This window comes from Boleophthalmus pectinirostris, unplaced genomic scaffold, assembly GCF_026225935.1.
Source record: "Boleophthalmus pectinirostris isolate CB_2022bp ecotype Guang Dong unplaced genomic scaffold, ASM2622593v1 HiC_scaffold_3, whole genome shotgun sequence".
NCBI classification, from domain to species: domain Eukaryota; kingdom Metazoa; phylum Chordata; class Actinopteri; order Gobiiformes; family Gobiidae; genus Boleophthalmus; species Boleophthalmus pectinirostris.
This window is the reverse complement of record NW_026571299.1, coordinates 10,267,450-10,294,192: the sequence shown is the minus strand read 5'-3', so window position 1 is coordinate 10,294,192 and position 26,743 is coordinate 10,267,450. Positions and strand designations below refer to the sequence as shown.

The following is a 26,743-nucleotide window of genomic DNA, read 5'->3' as shown; positions in this document are numbered from 1 at the left end:
ATTACCAGTGCATTACTTCACGATCAAATATCAGCAATTGGTTAAATGATAAAAAGTACCCGCCTACCATCAAGCGAACGAATTCCAACGCTGCGAGGTCAGACGAAGTGAAACCAGTTGATGAATCAGGCTCGCAGAAGACCTAACTCACCAACTAACTAACTAACTAACAGAAACTGTAAACAAGTAGATGTGTCAGTTTCAGAGTAGTTTCAGTGTAGTTAGCTCCTCCCTTTAGGCTGATATAAGGCAGTGTCCATCAACAATTTTGATCAGAACTGAAGAAGCAGCTTGGATGAGCTGCGAAACATATTCAACCAAATAAACTTTTGTCCAGTTGACAGATTAAATTTCTTCTTTGCCACAGACCTCCCAAAGGAAAGAGTCTGAGAATTTCCAGAGGGAATACCCAAAGAGAAAAGACCATTTTATTACCAACCAAAACACAAGAGTGGTGTAGAGTGATGTCTTTCCTGTTATGTTTACCTGGCTCCCCCTACAGGCTGCTGTGACCCAACCTGATCAGTCCTTCTGTTAAATGCACCAAGACCTTTGACTAAGACACAAAGTCCACTGAGAAGGGCACTCTAAATGTTGCAACAAAACTTGAATTTTCCTCAGGATCAATAAAAGTATATCTCTATCTCTCAAATGCAGATGACAAATTTCACTACGAGGGACAATAAAGTGAACCTAAACTCCCGCAGTCACAGTCGTCTGTCATGGAGCTTCTTGACCAGCCGGAAACACACACTGTGACAAAACTTTACAAAGACGAGTGGAGCCGCGTCCTGTCTCTTCAATCTCCTCTTATGGATTTTCTCAGAATCAACAGTACAACAAAACAGTAAACGAAGCCGTACATTCTGTGTTGGCAACGATTCCCGAGATCGAGGATTTAAAGCCGGAACAAAGAGAATATTTGGTGAATTTTATCAAAGGGAAAGATGTTATTGTCCTTCTTCCTATGGGATTTGGGAAAAGCTTAATATACCAGTTAGCTCTGTTAGCGGTGCATTACATATGTCACGACCAAATAGCAGCGATTGGTTAAATAAAAAAAGTATCTGCCTACCGTCGAGCGAACGAATCCTAATGCTGCGATGGATCAGGCTACTAAACTATTACTTATTGAGTAAAAGAAGTTGTATGTTTTGTTCTGAATGTTTGGAGAATTTCTGAAAGGAGATGTATTCTACGTTTGAGAGACACGTGATACAAATTAACAGCTGTGGTTGGACCGTCTCAAGTTTGGACAGACGTTTTTCACACTCCGTTGTCCAGTTTCAGACTTTTCTGGATTGAAACAGAATGTAGAAGGGACTGGCTGGTCAGGAAAACCATGGAGAAGACTGGTGGCTGCCAATCTGCTAATTATTCAAATGATCCAAATAATTGTTGAATACAATATCTATGACTATTATACATTTAACTTGTACATACATCTGAAATACAGCCACATTATAACACGCCCTATATCAGATCGTGGCCTCTCCTTTGTTCAGACATTATGGATACCAGGGAATCATTCATGTACCACATAATTACATCGCATATCAAAGCTCTTCTCCGACAGTGGTTTGAATATTAAGACCAGGATTAAAAGTGTAACCATAATCCCCAGTCACTCATTCAGCTGAGTACGAGTAAAGTAGTCATGTTAATTATCACTGCCAGTACCGCTAATGTACTTATGCCGAGAAGAGTTTGAAAAGTGAATAGTAGAAGACAGTAACATCTGCTGCATGGAGATGTTAGTGCTTTGTCTAAAATGTTCCACAGTATGAGGAGATTGGTTGAGAGCCTGTCTCTTGCTGCATTAAAGGAACAGTATGTACCTTTCTGAAGGTGGCACATCACCTGCATAATTCTGTGGAAATAGAAAGTTAAAACCATTTGGGAAAATTCTCCATGGAGATAGAATTTTTATGCCAGTGTAACAACATTTCTATGGAAGCAAATATCAGAAAGCTCTCCTCCAGGTCAAATATGAGCCAGGTTTGTGTAGATAAACATAACCAAAACGTTAAAAAAAAAATATATATTTAATTTCCCTACAAGGACTAGCTCAGGAATCGGAATACACTGGATGGTTTGCAAGAACCCCGGAAGTGCGAGTTCAGGCACCAGCCAATCAGCGAAGAGCCAAACATTCTGTGTTGGCAACGATTCCCGAGATCGAGGATTTAAAGCTGGAATAAAGAGAATGTTTGGTGAATTTCATCAAGGGGAAAGACGTTATTGCCCTTCTTCCTAAGAAATTTGGGAAAAGCTTAATATACCAGTTAGCCCCGTCAACGGTGCATTACATACGTCACGACCAAATAGCAGTGATTGGTTAAATAAAAAAAGTACCTGCCTACCGTCAAACGAACGAATCCTAAGTGTTTGACGATGAATTTATGTGGAGTCTTGTATGTAAATGTAATTCAAACATGTTAATAAAGATGCAGAAGAAGAATGTAACAAACATAATGCCACATTGTGGAACATGGCAGAAATATCATTACCATGATGGAAAGACAATCAAGTGCCAGACTGTCATTCAGTAAAATCTAACCACTTCTGTTCAGAACTGATGCAAATTTTTTCTAGCCTGATTCATCAGCTGGTTTCACTTTGTTTCACTTCATAGAAACCGTCTGACCCCACAGCGTTGGAATTCGTTCGCTTAACGGTAGGCGGGCACTTTTAAAAAATTTTACCAGTTGCTGCTTCTTGGTTGTGACGTATGTAAAGCTTTTCCCAAATCCCACAGGAAGAAGTGCAATAATGTCTTCCCCTTGATAAAATTCTCCAAACATTCTCTTTGTTCCAGCTTTAAATCCTCGATCTCGAGAATTGTTCCCAACACAGAATGTCTGTCTTCGTCTGTCTACATCCAACTCGACCACTTTGTTTACTGTTGTGTTGTACCACAAAAGGGACCCAGACAGGCGCTTGAGTTTGACGTCATGGCTTCATGACACAAAAGCATAATTTAAGTCTATTTTTTTTGGGGGGGGGGCTAAAAAGCTGAATATTGTGACTTTAAAGACAAAAAACATTGTTATGAATTTGTGAGTGTTTGGTGATTTGGTATTTTTATGTAAATGTAATACAAACAGAAGAACAAACTTATTGCCACACTATGGAACATTGCAATAAAAATACCATGATGGAAAGACAATCAACTCCATCTGTAAAATATAGCCACACTGTTTAGAAATGTGTTACTTATTTTAATTTTCTACACATTTGGTGGAGTGCCTGCTGGAAAATTATAAAAGAGCAAAACTTCTCACTTGTATGGTAATTTTGAATTAAAGCCCAAACAAAGTTAATCCTCCTTCAGTCACGGGTTTGGGGGCCTGTACTCAATGAAAAGGATTGTGGGTAATATGTAAATTAGACTCACTTGATCTCATTTGGTATAGAACTACAGCAGTCCCTCCTGTTTTGTCTTTTTTTTGACTAACAAGTTGCATATGATGGCTTTAAAGACAATTAGATGATACATTTTTTGTATGTGAATGTATTTTATAAGCAATACAAACACATGTTATTGAATAGGCCTATGCAGAGGAAGAATGTCATATTGTGGAACATTGCAGGGAAAACAATACCATCATGGAGACACAATCAAGTGGCGGACCCTCAATCAGGAAAGTTACACAGTGCCTCTTTATGTTACTGCAGGGGTCACGTAGCCTATAATAGTGTCCATATAGGCCTATTCATTGACTTGGACAGTCTATCCGTGCACGGTGTATTCCCGTGTTGGCATAAACCCACTGACACACTTTCCTTCTCCCTCTGACCCCTCGCCTCTCCTGTGTCACGTGATCCACCTTGACCTTGCGATGCGCCAATGCCCAAACCCTCCAGTGACCGTGCGTACTGTCTCCATCTGCCTCCCCCCGTGCGCGCGCGTGTGCATGTGCTCGCGCGCGCACGAGATAACATCGCCCTGAGCGGCACCGATAAGCCACGGACACTGGCGACTCGTATCTGTCATTACGCGCGACGGCAGATAACGCGCACGAAAACGAGATGCGATATCGCGAAAATTACGCATTAGCGACGCCGAAAGCGAGGCAGCAAACGAAACACCGGCTGTGTTCGGACACGCTCGTTCGGCGGCGTACACTCTCACAAAAAAAAAAAAAAAAAAAAAAAAAAAAAAAACGCGGAAAGGGAGCGTCAGTGCCCCGTGGAGAAAACATGGGAACGCGCGGTGCCCAGGCGGTAAACTGCGGTCTTACCTGGAATTGCGCGTATCGTGGCGGGCCCCGGAGATGCACGTATCGCTCCTCCATCTACGCGTCCATCCGGAGAGAGCGGTGCAGGGCTGGTGGTGCTGATGAGAGCCGAGTGAAGAGACGCTTTGGGCATGCGCAGAGGCGGCGTGGTTCAGCCCGGTGTGAGGAGCGCTCAGGAGGACGCGATGAGCAGGAGAGAGAAGAAACAATGTGTACAATAAACATTAAAAAAAACCCTATCTGTTATATAATTTTCTATTTGTGCCATATTTAAATTATTGTGTAGGAATTTAGGGGAACAATTACCAATCACAAAAGAACTATACAACCCATCTTTATATTGCAGAAAAAAGCATAAGAAGAATTGTTAACTGTGCCAATTATTATGCCCCAACAAACCCACTGTTTATTCAGTAAGAAAGTTGTTTTTTTTGTGTTTTTTTTTAATTCATATAGCACTTTTCACAGACATTTGTCACAAAGACGCTTTTACAGATCATATTCATTAACTTCATACCCAGTAGTGGTAAGCTGCTATTGTAGCCACAGCTGCCCTGGGGCAGACTGACTGAAGAGCAGCTGCCATGCCAATCTGCACCATAAGTCCCTCAGACCATCACCAACACTCACACACCACTTTCATTCTAGGCAATGTGGGTGAAGTGTCTTGCCTAAGGACACAATGACCCCCACTGTGGCACCTGCTTTTTCCAGTGGTCTCCCATCCAAGTACTAACCAGGCCCGGCCCTGCTGAGCTTCTGAGATCTGACAGGATCAGGCTTTGGCTTTGGTATGGCCATAGTTATCCAGTTAAATACCTTAAACTTACAGGACATTGTTGACCAAAACACAACTGCTATTATGTATAAAGTTCATAATCACGTGCTCCCTGACTGTTTTCAGGTGAGAATCAAACCCAGAGACACTTGTTATAACTTGAAAGGAACAGGAGTATATATAAATAACAAAATTGTGCATAAAATATGAAAGTACATCTTGCCAAACTTAAAATAAGAAAAATAGCAACTTTTTTTTTGCACTTAAAATAAGAAACAAAATCGAATGTTGCTTGAATTAAGAAAAACACACTTATTCCATTGGTAGATAATTTTACGTGTTAAGTTTACTTATATACGTTTATAAGTTTATAAGTTTACAGTCTACTCAAATAAAGTAAAATGTTCTTAATTCAAGTCATTTAATTTACCTATAAATATATATATATATATATATTTTCCCCAGTGGACCGAGCACTGTCCCTGTCTCATAAATAAACTAAATAAATAAAAATAAATTGAAGTTATGCCATTTGAAGGACAACACATTTAATAATAAAAGACAGACACAAAATGGGACAAACTAATGAATATCTGAAGGAGCAGGGCAAGAAACACAGATATTCAGGTTATCTCGAATTGTCAACATAAAACTCATCACCTTCTTAAAGACTTAATCTTAACTGGAAAAGTAACCAAAACTTCCACTTCATTAATCTTAGATGAATATTACACCTTATTAGTAAATTTAGTTTATTTTTATTTACATACATTAGGTGGAGTTCTATTATAGAACTCCTTCTGGAAAAATATAAAAGAGCAAAATTTCTGATATAACTTTAGTGAAGCTTAGACCCCAAACAAAGTCCATCTTCCTGTAGTCATGGTTTTGGACGTGTGCTTAAGGAAAAGGCTTCTGGGTAATATGTAAATTGGACTTTCTTAACTACTTATTTGGTAGAACTATAGTAATCCCTCCTTTTTGTCTTAGTGAAACAAAAATGCAATGACAGCAATTATCTGTATCTGTAAACTATAAGTGTTTGGTAGAATTATTGCTGACAAAATGAAGTTAGTGCAAGAATCCTTTTATTATTTTATTTACATTATTTCCCAAATGATTTGAACTGAAAAGAAACAGACAGACGGACAGATCGACAGCATTTATTCCAGGATCATAACAAACATCAAGAACCCTTCAGTACATTCAATTAAAGGTCAAGGGTCCGTCACGTGCTCGTCCCCCTGGAGATGTCATCGCTAGAAATGTTCCAGTGGCATTTAACGTCTATCTGTCTCCGTGGAAACGAGAATGTGGCACTGCCAGGGCAAGTTACACACAGATCCGACTGGTGAATTAAGACATTTTTCAAGGCATATAAAGTTAAATTAATGCCAGATAGTTATGTTTAATGCCAAACATTTTAGGCAAAACAACAACATTTTCATAGGGGCAAAGAGTTGACAGACCCTTGACAAGAAAAGTTACATAGTGCAGCTTTAATTATCTGGAAAAGGAAAATAGGGCCCGGTGAATTTCTGTGCATATATGAATATAATATTGTTAGTATGACATGATTGTGACGATAAACCTTAAAGTGCACTGTGTAACTTTTCGGTTGGAGGTCTGTCAACTACTTGTTTCTATGGAGACGTCATTGCTGTGCCTGAAATGTTCCAAAGTGTGGCATTAAACAGCTCTACCTTATATTTAGTCAATTAAAGGTGGTATTATAGCTCAAAAATAGCTCAAAATTAGACATTCTGACTGAGTTTGGTCGCCTCTCCACAGATCTGACCTGTAACTTTGCCTGTTTTGGTCTCCATGATGATAGAAAAGCATTTGATGGACCCTCCATCAGAAAAGTTACACAATGCACCTTTACATACAGCATGATGAGGTTATATTATTATGATTACGAAACAGACGACACATTCTCCTGTCTGAAAACAAACTTAAATTTTACATTCAAGGCCCTGTACCTGATTTTTAAAAAGTCTGGTCCGTCTGATAATCAGGAAATGCGCAGTTTGCATGCTAGTTACTGTAAACTGGCCTCTGAAAGTTATGAAAAACTCTTATAAACTAAAAAAATGCAGTGAATAATTAGGATGCTTGGAATGCAAAAGGTAAACGAGGAATAACTTTGGACCTCAGCAAATAATTTAAAATCAAAGTTATGTTTTTAAGACAATAAAAATCAGGTACTGTGCCTTTAAATAAGACACTGTAGGTGAATCGGGGCGCTCAACGTAGAAAAACAGAAAAGCATTGCATATACATAACATTTTGGTGAGTGTAATTTGTGGTTTATTTTGATCCACAGGTCGTATTAATCAAAGTAGTAGTTCTGCACAAAGTAAAAGGTGTTTGATTTAAAATAGGGGGTATAGTTGTAGATGAGAGCCTTCTCCTCCTCCTGTTCACTGGAAAACTTGTGCTGGTTCTTCCTCGCTGAAAAAGACAGAGAAAAGAGACGATATATAAAAATTCTTTAGAAAGACTTGGCGGAGTTAGCAATTTGGGGGCCCTAGGCGAACTTGAGTTTGGGGTCCTCACTATAATGTACCGTTTTTCTGTTTTGTTTTGTTTTTTATATATACATATATATATTTATTGTCTGTTTTTCTCCATTGTTCTTGAGACATGTACATCTCTATTTATGTGAATTATGGTGGATTGAAAACTTGTTTTATTACTTCGTTCGCCTACTAGAAAACCAGAAAGAGAAGTACTTTTATTTTTTGCTACTATAATAACATTTTTGTTTACATCCATTATATATGATGATAATATTTTTTCTTACAACTGTTGTTTAAAAGTAAACTTCTCTCATTTAATGTCATATTGAGAGAAAATGAAATTGCTCTGAGGTCGTGATGTTACGAGATGTGCCGAGGCTTCGAAGTATGTGTCTGTGAAGCGCGTATCGAGACTTGTTTCATTTGGGGGAGGAGTCAAAAATGATGACGTCCGAAGTCTCGCTGCCCGGCTGTACCACGCGATTGCTACGGGAAGTGGTTCAGATTTGCCGCGAGCTATTTCAGCGATATAGACCCTCAGGCTCCACTCAAAATGTGTGTATTTGAAGGAAAGTTGTGGTCAGTTGAGAGTTTGGACAGGGTTTGGAGAGTTTGGATACTAGAGGTGGATATAGTTTATAGTCTCTCCAAGGCCAGAGAGGTTGTATTAAAAAAAGAAATAATTTAAAACCAAAAACTGTTGAGAAACTCTTGTTTGTGTAAAAATGAATAAAATTCTCCCTGTTCTGTACGTCATTGTCCAAGTTACACAAGCATAATCTGTGCCCTTTTCCTAGTTCCACAAGCACTTTCACTGTCCTCTGCCTGATTACACCTTTGCCAACAGCTTAACCTGCCATATTATGATATTACCATTTTGGGAAAATGTACACACACAGAATACATACACAATTTATTATACACAGATTTCATGACTTCCGGTTATGGAGCGAGAGGAGTAGACTCACGTTTGCCTGCTCCCGCATTAGCTTTATTATTTAAACCTTTTGGACCTCGCAACTTCCTCATATCTTGCATCTGTTGATTCCCGATAGTTTCTTTTGCTACTCTGAATATTCTCACGCAGTCATCATGTCCAAGTCCAAAGGAAAACAAGCCGAAAAAGACGTGGCTAGCACGGCTAGCGCTAGCGCTAGCTTAACTTTGGAGGACATTTCATCGCTCTTAGAAGGACATAGAGAGGCACTTTCCTCAGAGTTCAAGTCCTCATTCCAGTCTCTCACCTCAAAACTGGATTCTGTAGAAGCTTCCATTAAGGACCATGGGGCCCGTATCAGATCATTGGAGGACAATGCAGACTCGCTCGATCAGCGCCTGACATACGTGGAGGACAAGTGCCGCACTTTGCAAAAAGACAATGACTGGCTCAGGGAGAGGGTGGTGGACCTGGAGGGACGCAGTAGGCGTCAAAACATTCGTATTGTTGGCTTACCTGAGAACATAGAAGGTCCCCGACCAACCGCTTTCCTCTCTCAACTTCTGGCTGAAGTGTTTGGCCCCAGCGTGCTCCCTACTCCCCCGGAGATTGATCGTGCGCATCGGACCTCTGGCAACAAACCCGCACCCGGAGCAAGACCGCGCCCTGTGATCCTCCGTCTCCACCGATTCCAGGTGAAAGACCTGATTATACGGGAGGCTCGTAGAAGAGGAACCCTGTCGTATAAGGATCATCCGATTCGCTTTTACGATGACTACAGCCCGGAGGTTTTGAAGCAGCGCAACGAATACCGCTCTTCCATGGCCGAACTGTACAAGCGAGGATACCGCCCGGCGCTCCTGTTCCCAGCCAAGCTGCGCATCACGACGCCGAGCGGGGAGAAGAAATGGCTCTTGTCAGCAGCGGCAGCGGATAAGTTTGTTCAGGACTTGGGCAACGGCTCCTAAACAAATGTGGTAACCACTCTATTCTTTTGCTACTATATAGTGGTTACTCCTCTATGACACTCACTGTTAATGTGTCAGTTTGTTACCGCTCTTGAGGGTTATAAATTTATCTGTCTGTTTTCATTGATAGAGGGGAGACTTGAGCTCGCGGTCTGGTCCGTGTATACTGTAACACCGCACTACTGTATATACGCAGCGAGCGCTTTTATGGTATAGGTTAAGTGAGGTTGAAGGGGTTAATATTCATCATCAGGTTTTTTTTTTTTTTCTCATTATTAAAATAACATTAATAATTGTTATTGTTGTTCACTAATGCGGTTGCAGAGAGTTAGGAATTAGGAAGTTTTACAGTATGCTGATTGGTTTATCAGAGTTTCGGTTGTTACCTTTTGTAACAACTTTTCTTTTTTCTTTGTTTTTTTGTCCTCTTTTTGTTGTCTTTTTTGCTACTTTATTTTATCAGTTATGTGCTACAAATTCTGTATCAGCTTCAATCACCGAACCCCAATATAAGCCTGTGTTACTTTATAATGAGGTATGTTTAGTCCTAACATCTCTTTGGCACCAGGTGGTGCATTAAGACTGGTTAGCTGGAATGTGAAAGGGCTGAATTCCCCAGTAAAAAGGAAGAAAGTAATTAATCATTTAAAACAGTTAAACACAAGAATCGCTTTCTTGCAAGAAACACACTTGAAAATGGCAGATCACCCTAAGCTTCGTTTTGGGTGGGTGGGGCAATTATATCACTCCTCCTTCAACAGCAAAGCACGGGGTGTTGCTATCCTTGTTCATAAATCTGTACCGCTTTCAGTGACAGAGGTGATATCAGACCCCAATGGACGCTATATTATAGTTTTAGGTAAAATCAGTGGAAACAATCTTGCTCTAGTTAATGTATATGGGCCAAATTATGACTGTGAGGACTTTTTTAAGAAATTGTTTTTTTCTCTTCCTGATTTGAACGGGAGTCAACTTATCATTGGTGGCGACTTTAACTGTTGTCTCAATCCGGTACTTGACCGTTCCTCAAATAAACTATACCCCATGTCTAAATCCTCTAAAGTCATAGAACTATTTATGCAACAGTACAGATTATCAGATGTATGGCGGTATTTCAACCCCTCTGCCCAGCAGTTTTCTTTTTTTTCTCCAGTGCATGGCACATTTTCACGAATAGATTTTTTCCTGGTAGACAATAGTTTGCTTTCTACAGTGAAACTTCTGCGAATACACACCCATAGTAATATCGGACCATGCACCTGTTACTCTGGATATTTCGCTACCAGGCAGCACCCTGTCGCGGTCTCCATGGCGACTCAACCCATTATTACTCAATGACCTAGAATTTGTTAAAGTTATTGGTGAGCGCATAGACCTTTTTGTTTCAACTAATGTCACACCAGAAATTTCTGCAGCCACGACATGGGAAGCATGTAAGGCTTTTTTGCGGGGTGAGATAATATCTTTTACAGCTTACCAAAGAAGGGTTGCATCTCAGAAGAGCAATGCTCTTTACAATTCTATATCTGAATTGCAAACTAAGTGTGCAGAATCCCCTAACACAGAATTGATCAAGGAGCTGCTCATAAAAAAGGCTGAATTTGATTCATTGGCCACAGATAAGGCTGTGCAATCACTGACCAAGACTCGTTATAGTTACTATGAGTTTGGGGATAAGCCTAACAAGATACTTTCCCACCAGATCCGGCAGTCAACAGCAGCTCAGCATATTACCGAAGTCTATGTCTCTGATGTACTTACAATTAACCCACAAACCATTAACGATACATTTAAAGACTATTATTCCTCCCTATACACAGCTGAGTGTCTGCCAGATGACAACTTTTATGAAACTTTTTTTTCACATTTTACCATTCCTACAGTTGCACCAGATAGAGCTGCTGAACTGGATGTGCCTTTCACCGCTGAGGAACTCAGGAATGCTGTCATGTCTATGCAGAGTGGGAAAAGTCCTGGTCCTGATGGTTTTCCATCAGAATTTTATAAGGTTTTTATTGACAAACTGTCCCCCCTGATGCTCAACATGCTGCGGGAATCCACTGATTTGGGTGTCCTCCCGGTCACTTTACGACAAGCTACCATCTCCTTTATTTTAAAGAAAGACAAAGATTCCCGTTTCTGCAGCAACTACCGTCCCATCTCATTGCTGTGTGCAGATATTAAAGTTCTGGCTAAAATGCTAGCAAAGCGAATAGAGTCAATAATGCCTACAATAATTAATCCAGACCAGACAGGCTTTATTAAGTCCAGACATTCGTATCACAATATCAGGCGCTTTATGGACATCTTATACTCGCCTTCAACCTCTGACACCCCCGAAATAGTAATCTCCATGGACGCTGAAAAGGCTTTTGACCGGGTAGAATGGCCCTATTTATTTTACACCCTGAAACGCTTTGGTTTTGGTGATAAGTTCATATCGTGGATCAAATTGTTATATGCTCGGCCCATGGCACGAGTGCGCACTAATAATAATTACTCTGAATATTTCTCCTTGGGCCGTGGAACTCGGCAGGGTTGCCCCCTGTCCCCCCTCCTGTTTGCAATAGCCATAGAGCCACTTGCAGCAGCCATCAGATCCAGCTCTATGCATGGCATTTTGAGGGGTGGCTCAGTACATAAAGTAGCCTTATACGCTGATGACCTGTTACTNGAGCGAGAGGAGTAGACTCACGTTTGCCTGCTCCCGCATTAGCTTTATTATTTAAACCTTTTGGACCTCGCAACTTCCTCATATCTTGCATCTGTTGATTCCCGATAGTTTCTTTTGCTACTCTGAATATTCTCACGCAGTCATCATGTCCAAGTCCAAAGGAAAACAAGCCGAAAAAGACGTGGCTAGCACGGCTAGCGCTAGCGCTAGCTTAACTTTGGAGGACATTTCATCGCTCTTAGAAGGACATAGAGAGGCACTTTCCTCAGAGTTCAAGTCCTCATTCCAGTCTCTCACCTCAAAACTGGATTCTGTAGAAGCTTCCATTAAGGACCATGGGGCCCGTATCAGATCATTGGAGGACAATGCAGACTCGCTCGATCAGCGCCTGACATACGTGGAGGACAAGTGCCGCACTTTGCAAAAAGACAATGACTGGCTCAGGGAGAAGGTGGTGGACCTGGAGGGACGCAGTAGGCGTCAAAACATTCGTATTGTTGGCTTACCTGAGAACATAGAAGGTCCCCGACCAACCGCTTTCCTCTCTCAACTTCTGGCTGAAGTGTTTGGCCCCAGCGTGCTCCCTACTCCCCCGGAGATTGATCGTGCGCATCGGACCTCTGGCAACAAACCCGCACCCGGAGCAAGACCGCGCCCTGTGATCCTCCGTCTCCACCGATTCCAGGTGAAAGACCTGATTATACGGGAGGCTCGTAGAAGAGGAACCCTGTCGTATAAGGATCATCCGATTCGCTTTTACGATGACTACAGCCCGGAGGTTTTGAAGCAGCGCAACGAATACCGCTCTTCCATGGCCGAACTGTACAAGCGAGGATACCGCCCGGCGCTCCTGTTCCCAGCCAAGCTGCGCATCACGACGCCGAGCGGGGAGAAGAAATGGCTCTTGTCAGCAGCGGCAGCGGATAAGTTTGTTCAGGACTTGGGCAACGGCTCCTAAACAAATGTGGTAACCACTCTATTCTTTTGCTACTATATAGTGGTTACTCCTCTATGACACTCACTGTTAATGTGTCAGTTTGTTACCGCTCTTGAGGGTTATAAATTTATCTGTCTGTTTTCATTGATAGAGGGGAGACTTGAGCTCGCGGTCTGGTCCGTGTATACTGTAACACCGCACTACTGTATATACGCAGCGAGCGCTTTTATGGTATAGGTTAAGTGAGGTTGAAGGGGTTAATATTCATCATCATCAGGTTTTTTTTTTTTCTTCATTATTAAAATAACATTAATAATTGTTATTGTTGTTCACTAATGCGGTTGCAGAGAGTTAGGAATTAGGAAGTTTTACAGTATGCTGATTGGTTTATCAGAGTTTCGGTTGTTACCTTTTGTAACAACTTTTCTTTTTTCTTTGTTTTTTTGTCCTCTTTTTGTTGTCTTTTTGCTACTTTATTTTATCAGTTATGTGCTACAAATTCTGTATCAGCTTCAATCACCGAACCCCAATATAAGCCTGTGTTACTTTATAATGAGGTATGTTTAGTCCTAACATCTCTTTGGCACCAGGTGGTGCATTAAGACTGGTTAGCTGGAATGTGAAAGGGCTGAATTCCCCAGTAAAAAGGAAGAAAGTAATTAATTAATCATTTAAAACAGTTAAACACAAGAATCGCTTTCTTGCAAGAAACACACTTGAAAATGGCAGATCACCCTAAGCTTCGTTTTGGGTGGGTGGGGCAATTATATCACTCCTCCTTCAACAGCAAAGCACGGGGTGTTGCTATCCTTGTTCATAAATCTGTACCGCTTTCAGTGACAGAGGTGATATCAGACCCCAATGGACGCTATATTATAGTTTTAGGTAAAATCAGTGGAAACAATCTTGCTCTAGTTAATGTATATGGGCCAAATTATGACTGTGAGGACTTTTTTAAGAAATTGTTTTTTTCTCTTCCTGATTTGAACGGGAGTCAACTTATCATTGGTGGCGACTTTAACTGTTGTCTCAATCCGGTACTTGACCGTTCCTCAAATAAACTATACCCCATGTCTAAATCCTCTAAAGTCATAGAACTATTTATGCAACAGTACAGATTATCAGATGTATGGCGGTATTTCAACCCCTCTGCCCAGCAGTTTTCTTTTTTTTCTCCAGTGCATGGCACATTTTCACGAATAGATTTTTTCCTGGTAGACAATAGTTTGCTTTCTACAGTGAAACTTCTGCGAATACACACCCATAGTAATATCGGACCATGCACCTGTTACTCTGGATATTTCGCTACCAGGCAGCACCCTGTCGCGGTCTCCATGGCGACTCAACCCATTATTACTCAATGACCTAGAATTTGTTAAAGTTATTGGTGAGCGCATAGACCTTTTTGTTTCAACTAATGTCACGCCAGAAATTTCTGCAGCCACGACATGGGAAGCATGTAAGGCTTTTTTGCGGGGTGAGATAATATCTTTTACAGCTTACCAAAGAAGGGTTGCATCTCAGAAGAGCAATGCTCTTTACAATTCTATATCTGAATTGCAAACTAAGTGTGCAGAATCCCCTAACACAGAATTGATCAAGGAGCTGCTCATAAAAAAGGCTGAATTTGATTCATTGGCCACAGATAAGGCTGTGCAATCACTGACCAAGACTCGTTATAGTTACTATGAGTTTGGGGATAAGCCTAACAAGATACTTTCCCACCAGATCCGGCAGTCAACAGCAGCTCAGCATATTACCGAAGTCTATGTCTCTGATGTACTTACAATTAACCCACAAACCATTAACGATACATTTAAAGACTATTATTCCTCCCTATACACAGCTGAGTGTCTGCCAGATGACAACTTTTATGAAACTTTTTTTTTCACATTTTACCATTCCTACAGTTGCACCAGATAGAGCTGCTGAACTGGATGTGCCTTTCACCGCTGAGGAACTCAGGAATGCTGTCATGTCTATGCAGAGTGGGAAAAGTCCTGGTCCTGATGGTTTTCCATCAGAATTTTATAAGGTTTTTATTGACAAACTGTCCCCCCTGATGCTCAACATGCTGCGGGAATCCACTGATTTGGGTGTCCTCCCGGTCACTTTACGACAAGCTACCATCTCCTTTATTTTAAAGAAAGACAAAGATTCCCGTTTCTGCAGCAACTACCGTCCCATCTCATTGCTGTGTGCAGATATTAAAGTTCTGGCTAAAATGCTAGCAAAGCGAATAGAGTCAATAATGCCTACAATAATTAATCCAGACCAGACAGGCTTTATTAAGTCCAGACATTCGTATCACAATATCAGGCGCTTTATGGACATCTTATACTCGCCTTCAACCTCTGACACCCCCGAAATAGTAATCTCCATGGACGCTGAAAAAGGCTTTTGACCGGGTAGAATGGCCCTATTTATTTTACACCCTGAAACGCTTTGGTTTTGGTGATAAGTTCATATCGTGGATCAAATTGTTATATGCTCGGCCCATGGCACGAGTGCGCACTAATAATAATTACTCTGAATATTTCTCCTTGGGCCGTGGAACTCGGCAGGGTTGCCCCCTGTCCCCCCTCCTGTTTGCAATAGCCATAGAGCCACTTGCAGCAGCCATCAGATCCAGCTCTATGCATGGCATTTTGAGGGGTGGCTCAGTACATAAAGTAGCCTTATACGCTGATGACCTGTTACTGTTTGTTTCGGATCCAGGTATCTCCATGCCCCCGGTTCTGACTCTGCTAAAGGAGTTTGGACAGATTTCAGGGTATAAATTAAACCTTAATAAAAGTGAACTCCTTCCTGTTAACCCTGCTGCCATTACATACCCTCTTTCCAGCTTACCTTTTAAAACATCTGCACATAGTATTAAAATATTTGGGTATTCATGTAACCAGGGAATTTTCAGATCTTTTCAAGACCAACTTTAATCCATTACTCGACCAGTTAACTCTAGACCTGCACCGTTGGTCCATGCTGCCTCTCTCTCTGGCGGGTAGAATTAGTTGCATCAAAATGAACATACTACCTAAATTACTTTATCTTTTTCAGTGTATATACCAGTGTTTATTCCTAAACGTTTTTTTCAGTCACTTGACAGCACTATTGCACAGTTTTTGTGGAACAAGAAACCTCCCAGAATACGAAAGATTATACTGCAAAGAGATAAAGAAAATGGAGGCCTTGCCTTACCAAATTTTTTATTCTATTACTGGGCTGCTAACATCCGTACAATGTTGTTTTGGTGCCATACTAATGATGTCATGCCAGTTTGGCTGCCAATAGAGGAGATCTCATGTGACTCTGCTTCTCTACTATCCCTTTTGTGTCTACCCCTTAAATCATCACCCACATCATACTCTAATAACATTATAGTTAAGAACTGTCTTAAAATTTGGACCCAGGTTAAAGAACATTTTGGATTTCAGGGAATACCTCTTCTGTCCCCTTTCCACTGTAACCCTTTGTTTCCCCCATCATTAACTGATGGGACATTTGCTGTATGGAGGAGCCATGGACTGGTTTCTGTAAAAAATTTCTACATAGAGGGGGTTTTGGCTTCTTTTGCCCAATTAGCCTTAAACTTTAATCTACCCAACTCCCACTTCTTTAGGTTTCTACAGGCCCGAAATTTCATTGGTAGACACTTCCCTAGTGCTCCTGGCATTCCTGATGGTACCATCATGGATACTATCATGGAGATCAGGCCCTCTCTGAAAGGTGCAATTTCCAAAATATATAGCCTATTGTTTTCCGCTCTCAAAGTAACATCTGATCATCTTCGTGTGGCCTGGTCTGAGGAACTTGGTGTGGAGATTGATGAGGAACAGTGGAGGTCCGTCCTCAGGCACGTCCACTCTTCTTCAATCTGCGCCCGACATTGTATCATTCAATGTAAAGTGGTCCATAGAGTGCACTGGTCAAAGAGTAAGCTTGCCCGAATCTTCCCAGGCACTGATCCTAACTGTGTAAAATGCAAATCGGGCCCAGCTAATCTAACTCATATGTTTCTAACCTGTCCTACATTATCAACATATTGGAATACTATTTTTGAGTCTCTATCAGTTGTTTGCAATGCTAGGGTCTGCCAGTCCCCACTGACTGCTCTCTTTGGGATTCTTCCAGCCGGTCACTCCTTGTCACCCTGTTTTGTTGACCTGGTGGCTTTTCTTACACTGTTGGCCAGGAGGGCTATCCTAATGCGCTGGAAAGACCCTCACCCACCCACTCACTCCCAGTGGATAAAAGAGATGCCCTTTCATTTATGAAACTGGAAAAAATAAGACACTCTCTCAAAGGCTCTGGCTCTAAATTTACTGAAGCCTGGTTACCTTTTATTGATCATGTAATGTCTCTGACATTGGAGGTGACCCCATGAGCTGTGTTGCCCTATAGCATGTATCCATGGGTATCGAGTGATTGATATAATCTAAGATAAATGTTATAGTAGCACATATTCTGTTTGTTTGTTGTTGTTTTTTTGTTGTTTTTTTGTAGGCCCTTTTTCTGTTTTTTGTTTTTGTTTTTTTTTTTTTTTTTTTTTAAAGGTGTGTAAATTGTGAAGTATTTACATTGTATACCAGCCTTGAATATTATACATCTTTATATAATTTGTCTTTTATATTTTGAAAAAGCATAAATAAATCATACATAAAAAAAAAAAAAAAAAACAATTTATTATACACATATGTGATACAAATATGTGTACAGAAATGATTTGGTCAAACATTTTTTTGTAATTCATAGTCATTCCCAACAGACATAACAGACACAAAACTTCAATACATCACACATGAGGTAGTTCAGATACAGCTGCCTGTGATTATACACTTAGTCAGTAAGTGGTTCTCATGAAGCTTTGAGAAATTAACCCTTTCTTGAACCAAATGACTCAAGTGGTTCAATGCCTCATGAAGCCTCATCTCACCATCACTACTCAGTCCTCGGCCATTAGTGGCACTAAGACTGGGGCCCCCTCCAGGTTTGCCCGAGACAGCCTCCTCCTTTTGCCTAAACTAAACAAAACTACTCTTGCCCAAGTGAATCAAAACAAACATGGTCACATAACAGAGGTACTTCATTCTGTTTCAGCTTCAGTATTGACTATTTTGTTGGTTAAAATATGCAGAAGGTAAAAAGCTTTGTGCATTTGTGGACAAGGAAGATGTCTGTGTTTTTCTCTCAACTGGATGGAACAAAAGTTTGATTTTCGGCTTGCTCTGCTGTTGTGAAGCTTCAACCAAATCAGACTAACCCTGCGTTAGATTATCCTTCCAAATTGGTTTTCTGAGGAAGTTGCCTGGTGGTGATATAATACGATACAAATATTTACATTTACAAATATTTACTATACAAATATTTAACAGGCGTCCAACACGCGAAACATAAAAATATGCTTCAAGCTTGGATGTGACGTCAAATCTGAGGTCCAAGTGAGAGTCGGAAGATAATCGAATGCAGGGTCTATAGGAACAGGTTGAACAGGAATCCACACTTCAAACTCTGCCCCTGCAAGTATTTGTATTCAGAAACACTTGGCTGTGAACCAGGGCAGTCATACGTGATGTCACATTGTACTTGAAAGTGCAGCGTCCACTGGAGGGAGAACACATTGTGGACTGTTTTTGAACACGATGTTGCAGATTTATTTAGTTTGCACTAAATAACCAATTAGTGACTAGAAATAGTAAATAAAACACCACATACACAGTTCAATAATGAATAAAAATGGATTTAGTTCAACTTTAAGAATCACTGGTCTGGAGAGTTCTGCAGTTTCGCATCAAACTTATCTTCTTGCATTTGCTCATTTACAGATGTTTTAATTGCAAATACTATCCCGAAAAATACATTGCTTTCTGTGAGCGTGCACACCTCTCCATGTATTCTCTTTAATGTCACTTAATAACATCACCATGGTAACAAGGGGACCCTCACTGCGAATGTTAGCGCACCTTTAACTTTGACCGAGCATGGCATTTTGAAGTGTGACATAATGTTGAACTGAATATAGAAGATAAACAGTCATACAGAAACAAAATTATAAAGCAGAATAATCCCCGCAAAACTAGTGTAAATGTTCAATATCGTAAAAAAAAAATAAAAAAATGCAATAAATACGGAACAGAATACATGTAACTTTTCTGGTAGAGGGCCCACAAGTTGGTAATTTCCATGGAGATGTTATTGCTTTGCCTAACATGTACCAAAGTATGGCATTAAACGCATCAATCTCCATAGAAACAAGCAGGAAACGCCACCAGACCCATTTGCAGGTGAGATCTGTGAAGAGGTGACCCCACTCACAGTCAGAATGCATGTTTTTAAAGGCATTTTTGAGCACTTAAACACCCCTAATTTAAATAATAATGATTAACATTACTGGCAAAGCAATAGCATCTCCATGGTGGTGGACCTTCACCCTGAAAAGTTACTCAATGGACCTTTAAGCACTTAGTAGGGCCCGACCGATATATTGGTAGGCTGATATTATTGGCCAATATAGGCACTTGCTGATACGGGCCGAAAGTCCACCTGAGCAGGTTATTCCTCGTTATAAAGCTTAGACTCTCTATATGATGTCCATTTAATTTAATCTACAGACAGATAAATGTCCTAATAGGTGGCGCCGTATTAATATTTATCTGCAGAGTAATTTGTCTGTGTCTGTGAAGCCGTACTGCCCCCGAACGCACCCACAGAGTCATGTCGCTCACGTGTGCTTGTTTACAAACACAGCTGCTGTCAACATGCTGGTTTATATTATTTTTACGCACAATTGTTTTGAGTCAGGATTGAAAGGACACTTATTAGTGCAGACTTGTGATCTGAGAGGAGCCTGTGTGAGCGGTGAGTACTGCAAATGTGTTGGTTTTGGAGCTACTTTTCATTCTTTCTCTTTGGTTAGAGCTTAGCTGTTGTGAGCTACCACACAGCCTGTTTTTTCTTACATAGGCCAAGTGTAAAGTGACAATAATGGCTGTATACATGTTACTGGATCTGCACTGATATGTAAATGAGCTGTGAATAGAGGTGTGAATGATCAGCATTTACAAATATAATGAATTACCGGAGAGTGCACGCATTTACTGCTAAAGTCTAATAGCGATAGTTTACTTACTTTCTTTACAGGCTAGAATGTCATGCAAAAATGGTATTAGGCTGACCTACTGTCTTTAAATATGACTGTAAAGAGGCAGAATAACTATAAATGAAGCTTAAATAAACACAATTTAAAGTCCATTATGGCCAGAAGCTTTACAACCAATTGAAGATTTACAGCGAACTTTTACATCACTAAATACATCGGCTTTTATATCGGCTATCGGCACCTCCAACTCCCATTTTATTGGTATTATATCGGCCGCAAAATAAATAAATAAAAAATTTAAAATCCATATTGGTTGGGCCCTAATACTTAGTTTGTATCTATAATGACTCATAGAAGTTAATTATTCAATCTTCTATAGTGAAAGTCATAGTACAAAATGTTCCCACTAGTACAAAAGCAAAAGTATCTTTGGTAAAAAATGACCAAAACAAGTTATTGTTCCATCTGTCATGTATTGAAGTTAATTATAATGATAGGCCAATGCTTATACTTGTTAGCCTGGGTTTACCTTCAGAGACAAAGAAGCTGGCGGTGTAGAAGGAGGTCTGAACAGCGGTGGTGGAGTGGACCATGCCGGGTTTGTCAAGCCACTCAAAGGGGCTCTTCTCCGGGTGCCACTGTACGGCGTAGAAGGGGTAACGATAGGCTAAACACCACAAAACAGAATCACATTTTATTTTGAGTTTGTAGACTTTCTCGAAAAGGAGTAGGAAGAAGTTGTATTAAACCACCCCTATTCATTTTATTGTGTTAAAGGAGTACTGTGGTCCAAAGCAAGAAAAATGAGCTGACGAAGGCTTTTTGCAGAAGCGTAAAAATAAAAAAAAGCTTTTAGAAATCGTCCATCTGAGTGTGCTAAGCTTTTTTTTTTCACTTTTAAATTGCTGTTCCTTGCATTTGCACTTCTACAAAAACTTTGAACGTTTTCTCTTTCATTTGGTTACGTTAAAGGGCCCATATTGTGCTATTTTCTAATCTGCTGTAATGTTGTTTACTCATCAAAACAATCCTGGAGTTGTGCTTTGTTTAACACACAAACCCTGCATATTTAGGCTGAGAAAACACTCCTTCCACCTTGTGATGTCATGTGGTAATACAGGAAGTTCTCCCCTGTGTTTCTGAACTCCATACACCTTCACTAGAATAATTTAGATCATTTCAGCCCTGGAATTGCCAATCTCTACTGAATAAAAGATATAAAGTAGCTGTTAACTTGAAAACCCCTGCTTCATGACATCACAAGGTGGAACAGAGCATTCTGAGCTTTGGAGATGTGGACAGATTAATAATAAAGATTCCTCAAACATATGTGGATGAAACAAAACACAACTCCAGGAACATTTTTGACAAGGTAATAATATTATAAATAACAGGACTTTAATCTCTTTTCACTGTGCTACTGCCATCTGGTGGACAGGAATGTTTTGGCAACATACTGTAACCACCCTCAGTCATCCAGTAATTTTTTTTACATATATATTTTAAACATATCTCACTCTAAAAGCTTCCTGTTGTCCAGACTTATTTTAACCATTCTTTGCCATACTGTAATAACAACTATAACCTGTGATGTTTAAATTACAATAATGTAATAAAATAAATGTTATATAAGTAGAAAACAAAAGCTACAATTGCAAAAAAAAAAAATACATAAAAGTAAAATGATTGAACTGTAAAGGTGTTAGTCAACTGTGGGGTAACACTGCCACCTGGTGGACAAACAAAGGCAGTCCTGAGGAATTTTGACAAAGTATAAATGCCAAATTAAGTTGCCATAGAGATCTGCATTGTGATTTGTGACTTTGAGTTTTTGATCCTATAAGTTATAAGAAACCTAAAAGTTATTTGCATACCATAATTCTAAATGTTCTTGCTTAGTTGCTTTTAGTTGCATTTTAGAGCTGGTCTAATAATGTGTGGGATCTTACCTTCCATAGTGGAGATGAATTCTAGCTTCCCGTCTGTGTTGGTGGACAGAACCTTGTAGAACCTCTTGAGATTGGCATTTCTGCTGTAATTCTGTAAAATATGACAAGTGTTTGGGTCAGCCCTGGGCCTTATGCTTGTTTATAATACAACATAAAGGTGCACTACGTAACTTTTCTAGGGAAGAGTCTGCCACCTGACTTTCTACCATTCCTTTGCCTGTTTTTTCAGATTGTAGAATGTGATGCTGTCATGCTCTCAAATAAAAGCAAGTGCAAGTTTTCCCTACTGATTTCATTGAAAATCATAAAAATATCCACAAATGTTGAACCTGATCATTTCTGTCAGTGACTAGATCCAAAAACTCACTGTATTACAACAGAAATCTAAATTTTAACAACATTCACTTTAGTTGTTGATTAGCTTATAAGATTCTGAAACCCAGGAAAGCCACTATTTCATTCAAAAATACCTTCAAAATGATATTATTTTTATCGTGCGCCTGGTTGTTTCGCCACAGATCTGACTTGTAACGCTGCCTCCTCTCTGTCTCCATGGAGATAGATAAGTTTTGTACCGTACTGTGGAACATTTCAGATACACCCATAACATTTCCACATAAGCAGCTAATAACTGTAAACCTGAATAAGTTACCAGAAATAAAAAAAACTGAGGCAATCGATTATCTCAATTATTTTAAGTTGACGAACTTAAAAGTCACAATCTTCCAGAACTTAAAAGGTTGGATGGCTTGCTACTTGTACCTTTTGATAACAGCAAAATTAAAAGTGCTCATTTAGTTCAACACAAATATTTACAGTAAGAGTTTTCAAACCCCTGGAATAATAAAATTTTGTATGTAGTTCATGATTTTGTACACACACTGTTCACACAAACCAGTACATCCAGCTGTATCTACACATATTATAGTATACACATAGTACATTATACACACATTACATATTATTTTTTTAAAGTACTTAATTCTACTAAGTCGTACCTCACCTATGGTTTTAAGTTACACTCAATTATATCCACAATAGTCCCTTTAATCAAAAAATATGAGTTAAAATTACTCAAAAAGAAGAACATGTTACAGCAACTTGACATAATTAAGTTAGTAAAACTATTTCTAAACTTTGAGTATAGACAACTTAATCTATTTTAATTACTTTGATCATTCAGGTTTACAGTGCAGGTACCAGACCCAGCAGGAAATATTACGCAGTGCATCTTTAAATTGTGTACGTATGTAAATGTATTAAACTATTTGATTGACCAAATAAAAATCAAACTGGAACAAAGCAAGATATCATAATAATATATAACGTGTTTACTTTTTTTTGAGGGGGGACTGTGTAAATAGAAATATAAAATCCACACTCCCCATCTTCAAAAAAGCATTTAAAACTCCTCTGTTCAAAACACAAATAACTGCATCTTGTTTTTATCTGTTTCTTCATTTGTGTTTTGTCTGTTTGAACTGCGAGAAACGTTCCCACCTGAAGAGACAGGCTCCAGGAGTGGAAGTTTCCGGTGATGTTCTCCTGGGACAGAGCGTGGAGGAGGCTTTTTGGGAAGTGTCTGAAGAGTCGACTGGTCTGAGCCGCTGGAAATACAGATATTCACTTATTAATATTGCATGTTTTAAGTTTCTGTACTGTTAGACGAAAGCTTTAGTAGTTCAGACAACTCCGAAGTTCCAGTTTAATTCCTGTTTTAAGACAAACACAGGTCTAAAAACACAAACACAAGCCTAATTGAAATGTAAAATTATGTAAATTAAGTCAAGGGCCAGAGGGGCTTTCAGTTTGGAGAGTTGAACCATGACAAAGAAAGGTGTAACTTGGGTTGGGCTGCGTCTCTGAACCTTTTCACCACCAGAAGTTTTGCTCTTTTAATATTTTCAAGCAGGAGTTCAATAAATGAGCTCCCTCCTATAACTGTAAAAAATAATAAACTTTGATTTGATACAAAAAAAGGAACACTTCAGAATGTGAACTGTAGTGTTTAATTAGGGGTATAGGAATGTAAATTCTCAGTATTTTCAGGACAGTGGTGGAAGAAATTAAGTAAAAATACTGAAGTACCTTAACTGAGTAAAAATATTGGTTATCTATACTTTATTTAATTTATTTTATTATTTTTATTTTTTATTATTTACTGCATTTAACAGTGGATGCTTTTTACTTTTACTTCATTACATTTGTGAGAATCATTTTCTGTACTTTCTATTTCACTAAATTTTGAACTGGACTGAGAAGTTAAAGTATTTGTTATTATTATTTCAGACCTGCCGCAGAAGCCGAGGGTTTATTTTTAACATGTTCATAATTTGAGCAAACAAAAATATACAAATAAAAACAGCTGGAAAAAATGTTTGATTCAGAATATTCAGCACAAATCTGTATCAAAATCAATACTTTTGAAGCCTCATACCAATGCAAAATACTTTTAGTTTTTTTTTCACTTTTACTTGAATATTTGTCTGTTCAGGATCTGTACTTTTACTTAAATAACAAAACTGAGTACGTCTTCCACCATACTACCACCAGGGCCATACTACTCTGTACTAGTACTGATTGGACTTTTTTATAGTATCTAACTCTTCTGGATCAGGTAATTTCAAAGAATGAATACAAAGGATCTAAAATATGGAACAGCCTGCCCTCTTCATTTAGAAAAAAATCACAATGTCCATTAAAAAAACGCTTTAAAATGCCTTCTACTGAATACCAGCTCTTTCCCATATGGCATTCTGTATTTATGTGTCTTATCATCTCTCACTGCACTGTTTTATTAGAGCCAAGTGCATTTTATATGAAGGCTACCACATTTTAATTCTCCTTTATTGTTTTTTTGGTAACCATCCTTCACACTGCAAAAAACAATATCTAGGTAAGGTTAAATGGCTTAAATTAAGAACATTTTACTTACTTTGAAGAGATTCAACTTGACAAGTAAAATGATCTACCAATGGAATAATTTATTTCTTGTTTTTCTTATTTTAAGTGTAGATAAGATGTATTTTAAGTACAAAAAGTCTTTGTTCCACCGGTAGTTAATTTTACTTGTCAAGTGAAATTTACTCAAATCATGATAAAACTTTCTTATTTCAAGTCATCTTAATGTAACAAGATTTTAGTTTTTGCAGTGCACATTATCCTGTATTTTGTGCTAAATGAAAATAAAACTAAAGTTCAGTTGTGTGGTTATTTAGTGGTACTGCAGCTTTGACCACTTTAGAAAACAAATGATTTCCACTTTAGATAAACGGTGCTGACAAAGAGATAAAACTTTCCACTGTAGTTTTACTTTTGTTTTAGGCATATCTGGTTGTAAGAGAGCCAGAACCACACGCTTTGACAAAACTTTACAAAGACGAGTGGATCGGGAGCTGTGTCCTTTCTCACTGATTTCAGAGAGTGTGATTGACAGGTGGATTAACCAATCAGAGAGATGCATGCTCTGTTTGCATCAGAAAAAAAGATGTAGCATAAAAAAAAGGAGAAAAAAAAGAAGAAGAAAAAAAAAAATTACCCGGGGTGAAGGAGAGGGGCAGAGCTACAGCTTCAGTGTTTGTGCTCGTGAGCAGGTTCTTGTTGGCAGTGAGGACACTGAGCTGTTGGAAGCCCTGACATGTGCCCCACAGAGGAAAGTAGTCCCCCGCATCATTCGCCTGCAAACACAGAGGAGACAAGATTTGACTTTTTTACAGCCTTTTTACTACTAATCAACCTAAGTGTTTATCTTTAAAAAAAAACAAAAAAAAAACTTGATTCCATGGAAACAGAAAGTTAAAACCATACTTCTGAACTTTTATGCCATATTATGAAATATTATAGCCAGAGGTCCTCCAGGCCAAACAAATAAGGGCACACTCCAGGCCATTCGAACCGTGTCCCTAAAGCGTGGCTAGCCCCTAAAGCACGGTGCAATCGTCAGTGTGAGCGCAATCAAACTGCTCCCAGGTACAGCACAGCTGGGACTCTGGGCTGGTTGGAGGAGATGGGCCAAAGCAAAGCACAGTTGCTCATGTACGCACGCTCACACGACTTCACTGTATGGTCCCTGTCAGATGTATGAATCTTACTCATATAAGGGAAACTGAATGAACTCTGCCCCAAACACATTAAATTCATGCTTACTTTTAATAAGGACTGTGAAAGAGACAGAAGTTTTGCAGCTTGTCTTCTCTGCGCTGCTATTATATCCATAAACTCACTGAGTATCATAAGAGGATGCATATCTGCCTCACTATTGAATAAATATTTCACGCCAGTGGACTTCTTTCTCCGCTAATGTTATGCGCAGGCAAGTTGATTTGGGTCATTAGTTTTTTTGTGTTCCTTTTTGTAGTAAGTTTTGTAATTAGTCCCTTTTGCGTAACTTTTGTTTATGGTTTATTTTTGCATGGCTGTGCGGACCCTATAACTACGGCTGTCTGCCCGTGGCGCTCTCTCTCTCTGTTCCTCCGCTCCATGTGCCCTGCTCCGCCCAGCCCCGCTCACCTTGCTCACTCCAGACTCCGTGTTCGCGCCCTGAGGGTGGCCTTGCCCCTGTCAGCCAGGTGCAAGGTGGGCTGCCATGTAGCCTTCATTAGCCATTAACCTTTTGTTTTGACCTGGTGAGACCGGCTGTCC

At 39.6% G+C, this 26,743-nt stretch overlaps 1 protein-coding gene and 1 non-coding gene across 2 annotated transcripts in view; both read right to left on the bottom strand.

The window, feature by feature from the left end:
• Positions 1-5,793: 5,793 nt before the first annotated feature.
• On the bottom strand, positions 5,794-5,849 carry LOC129411134 (U7 small nuclear RNA). The gene has a single exon (XR_008633160.1). It is a non-coding gene; the product is annotated as a U7 small nuclear RNA (small nuclear RNA).
• A 241-nt stretch (positions 5,850-6,090) lies between these two features.
• zgc:171566 overlaps positions 6,091-26,743 on the bottom strand; it is a 33,414-nt gene continuing 12,761 nt past the window's right edge. The window contains exons 5-9 of the mRNA XM_020920770.2: positions 25,641-25,779; positions 23,603-23,709; positions 22,103-22,193; positions 20,683-20,820; positions 6,091-7,473 (exon numbers count right to left, since the gene is read on the bottom strand). Of these exons, the coding sequence (XP_020776429.1) occupies positions 7,352-7,473; positions 20,683-20,820; positions 22,103-22,193; positions 23,603-23,709; positions 25,641-25,779 (597 nt within the window). The 3' untranslated portion in view covers positions 6,091-7,351. The remainder of the gene's footprint in view (positions 7,474-20,682; positions 20,821-22,102; positions 22,194-23,602; positions 23,710-25,640; positions 25,780-26,743) is intronic.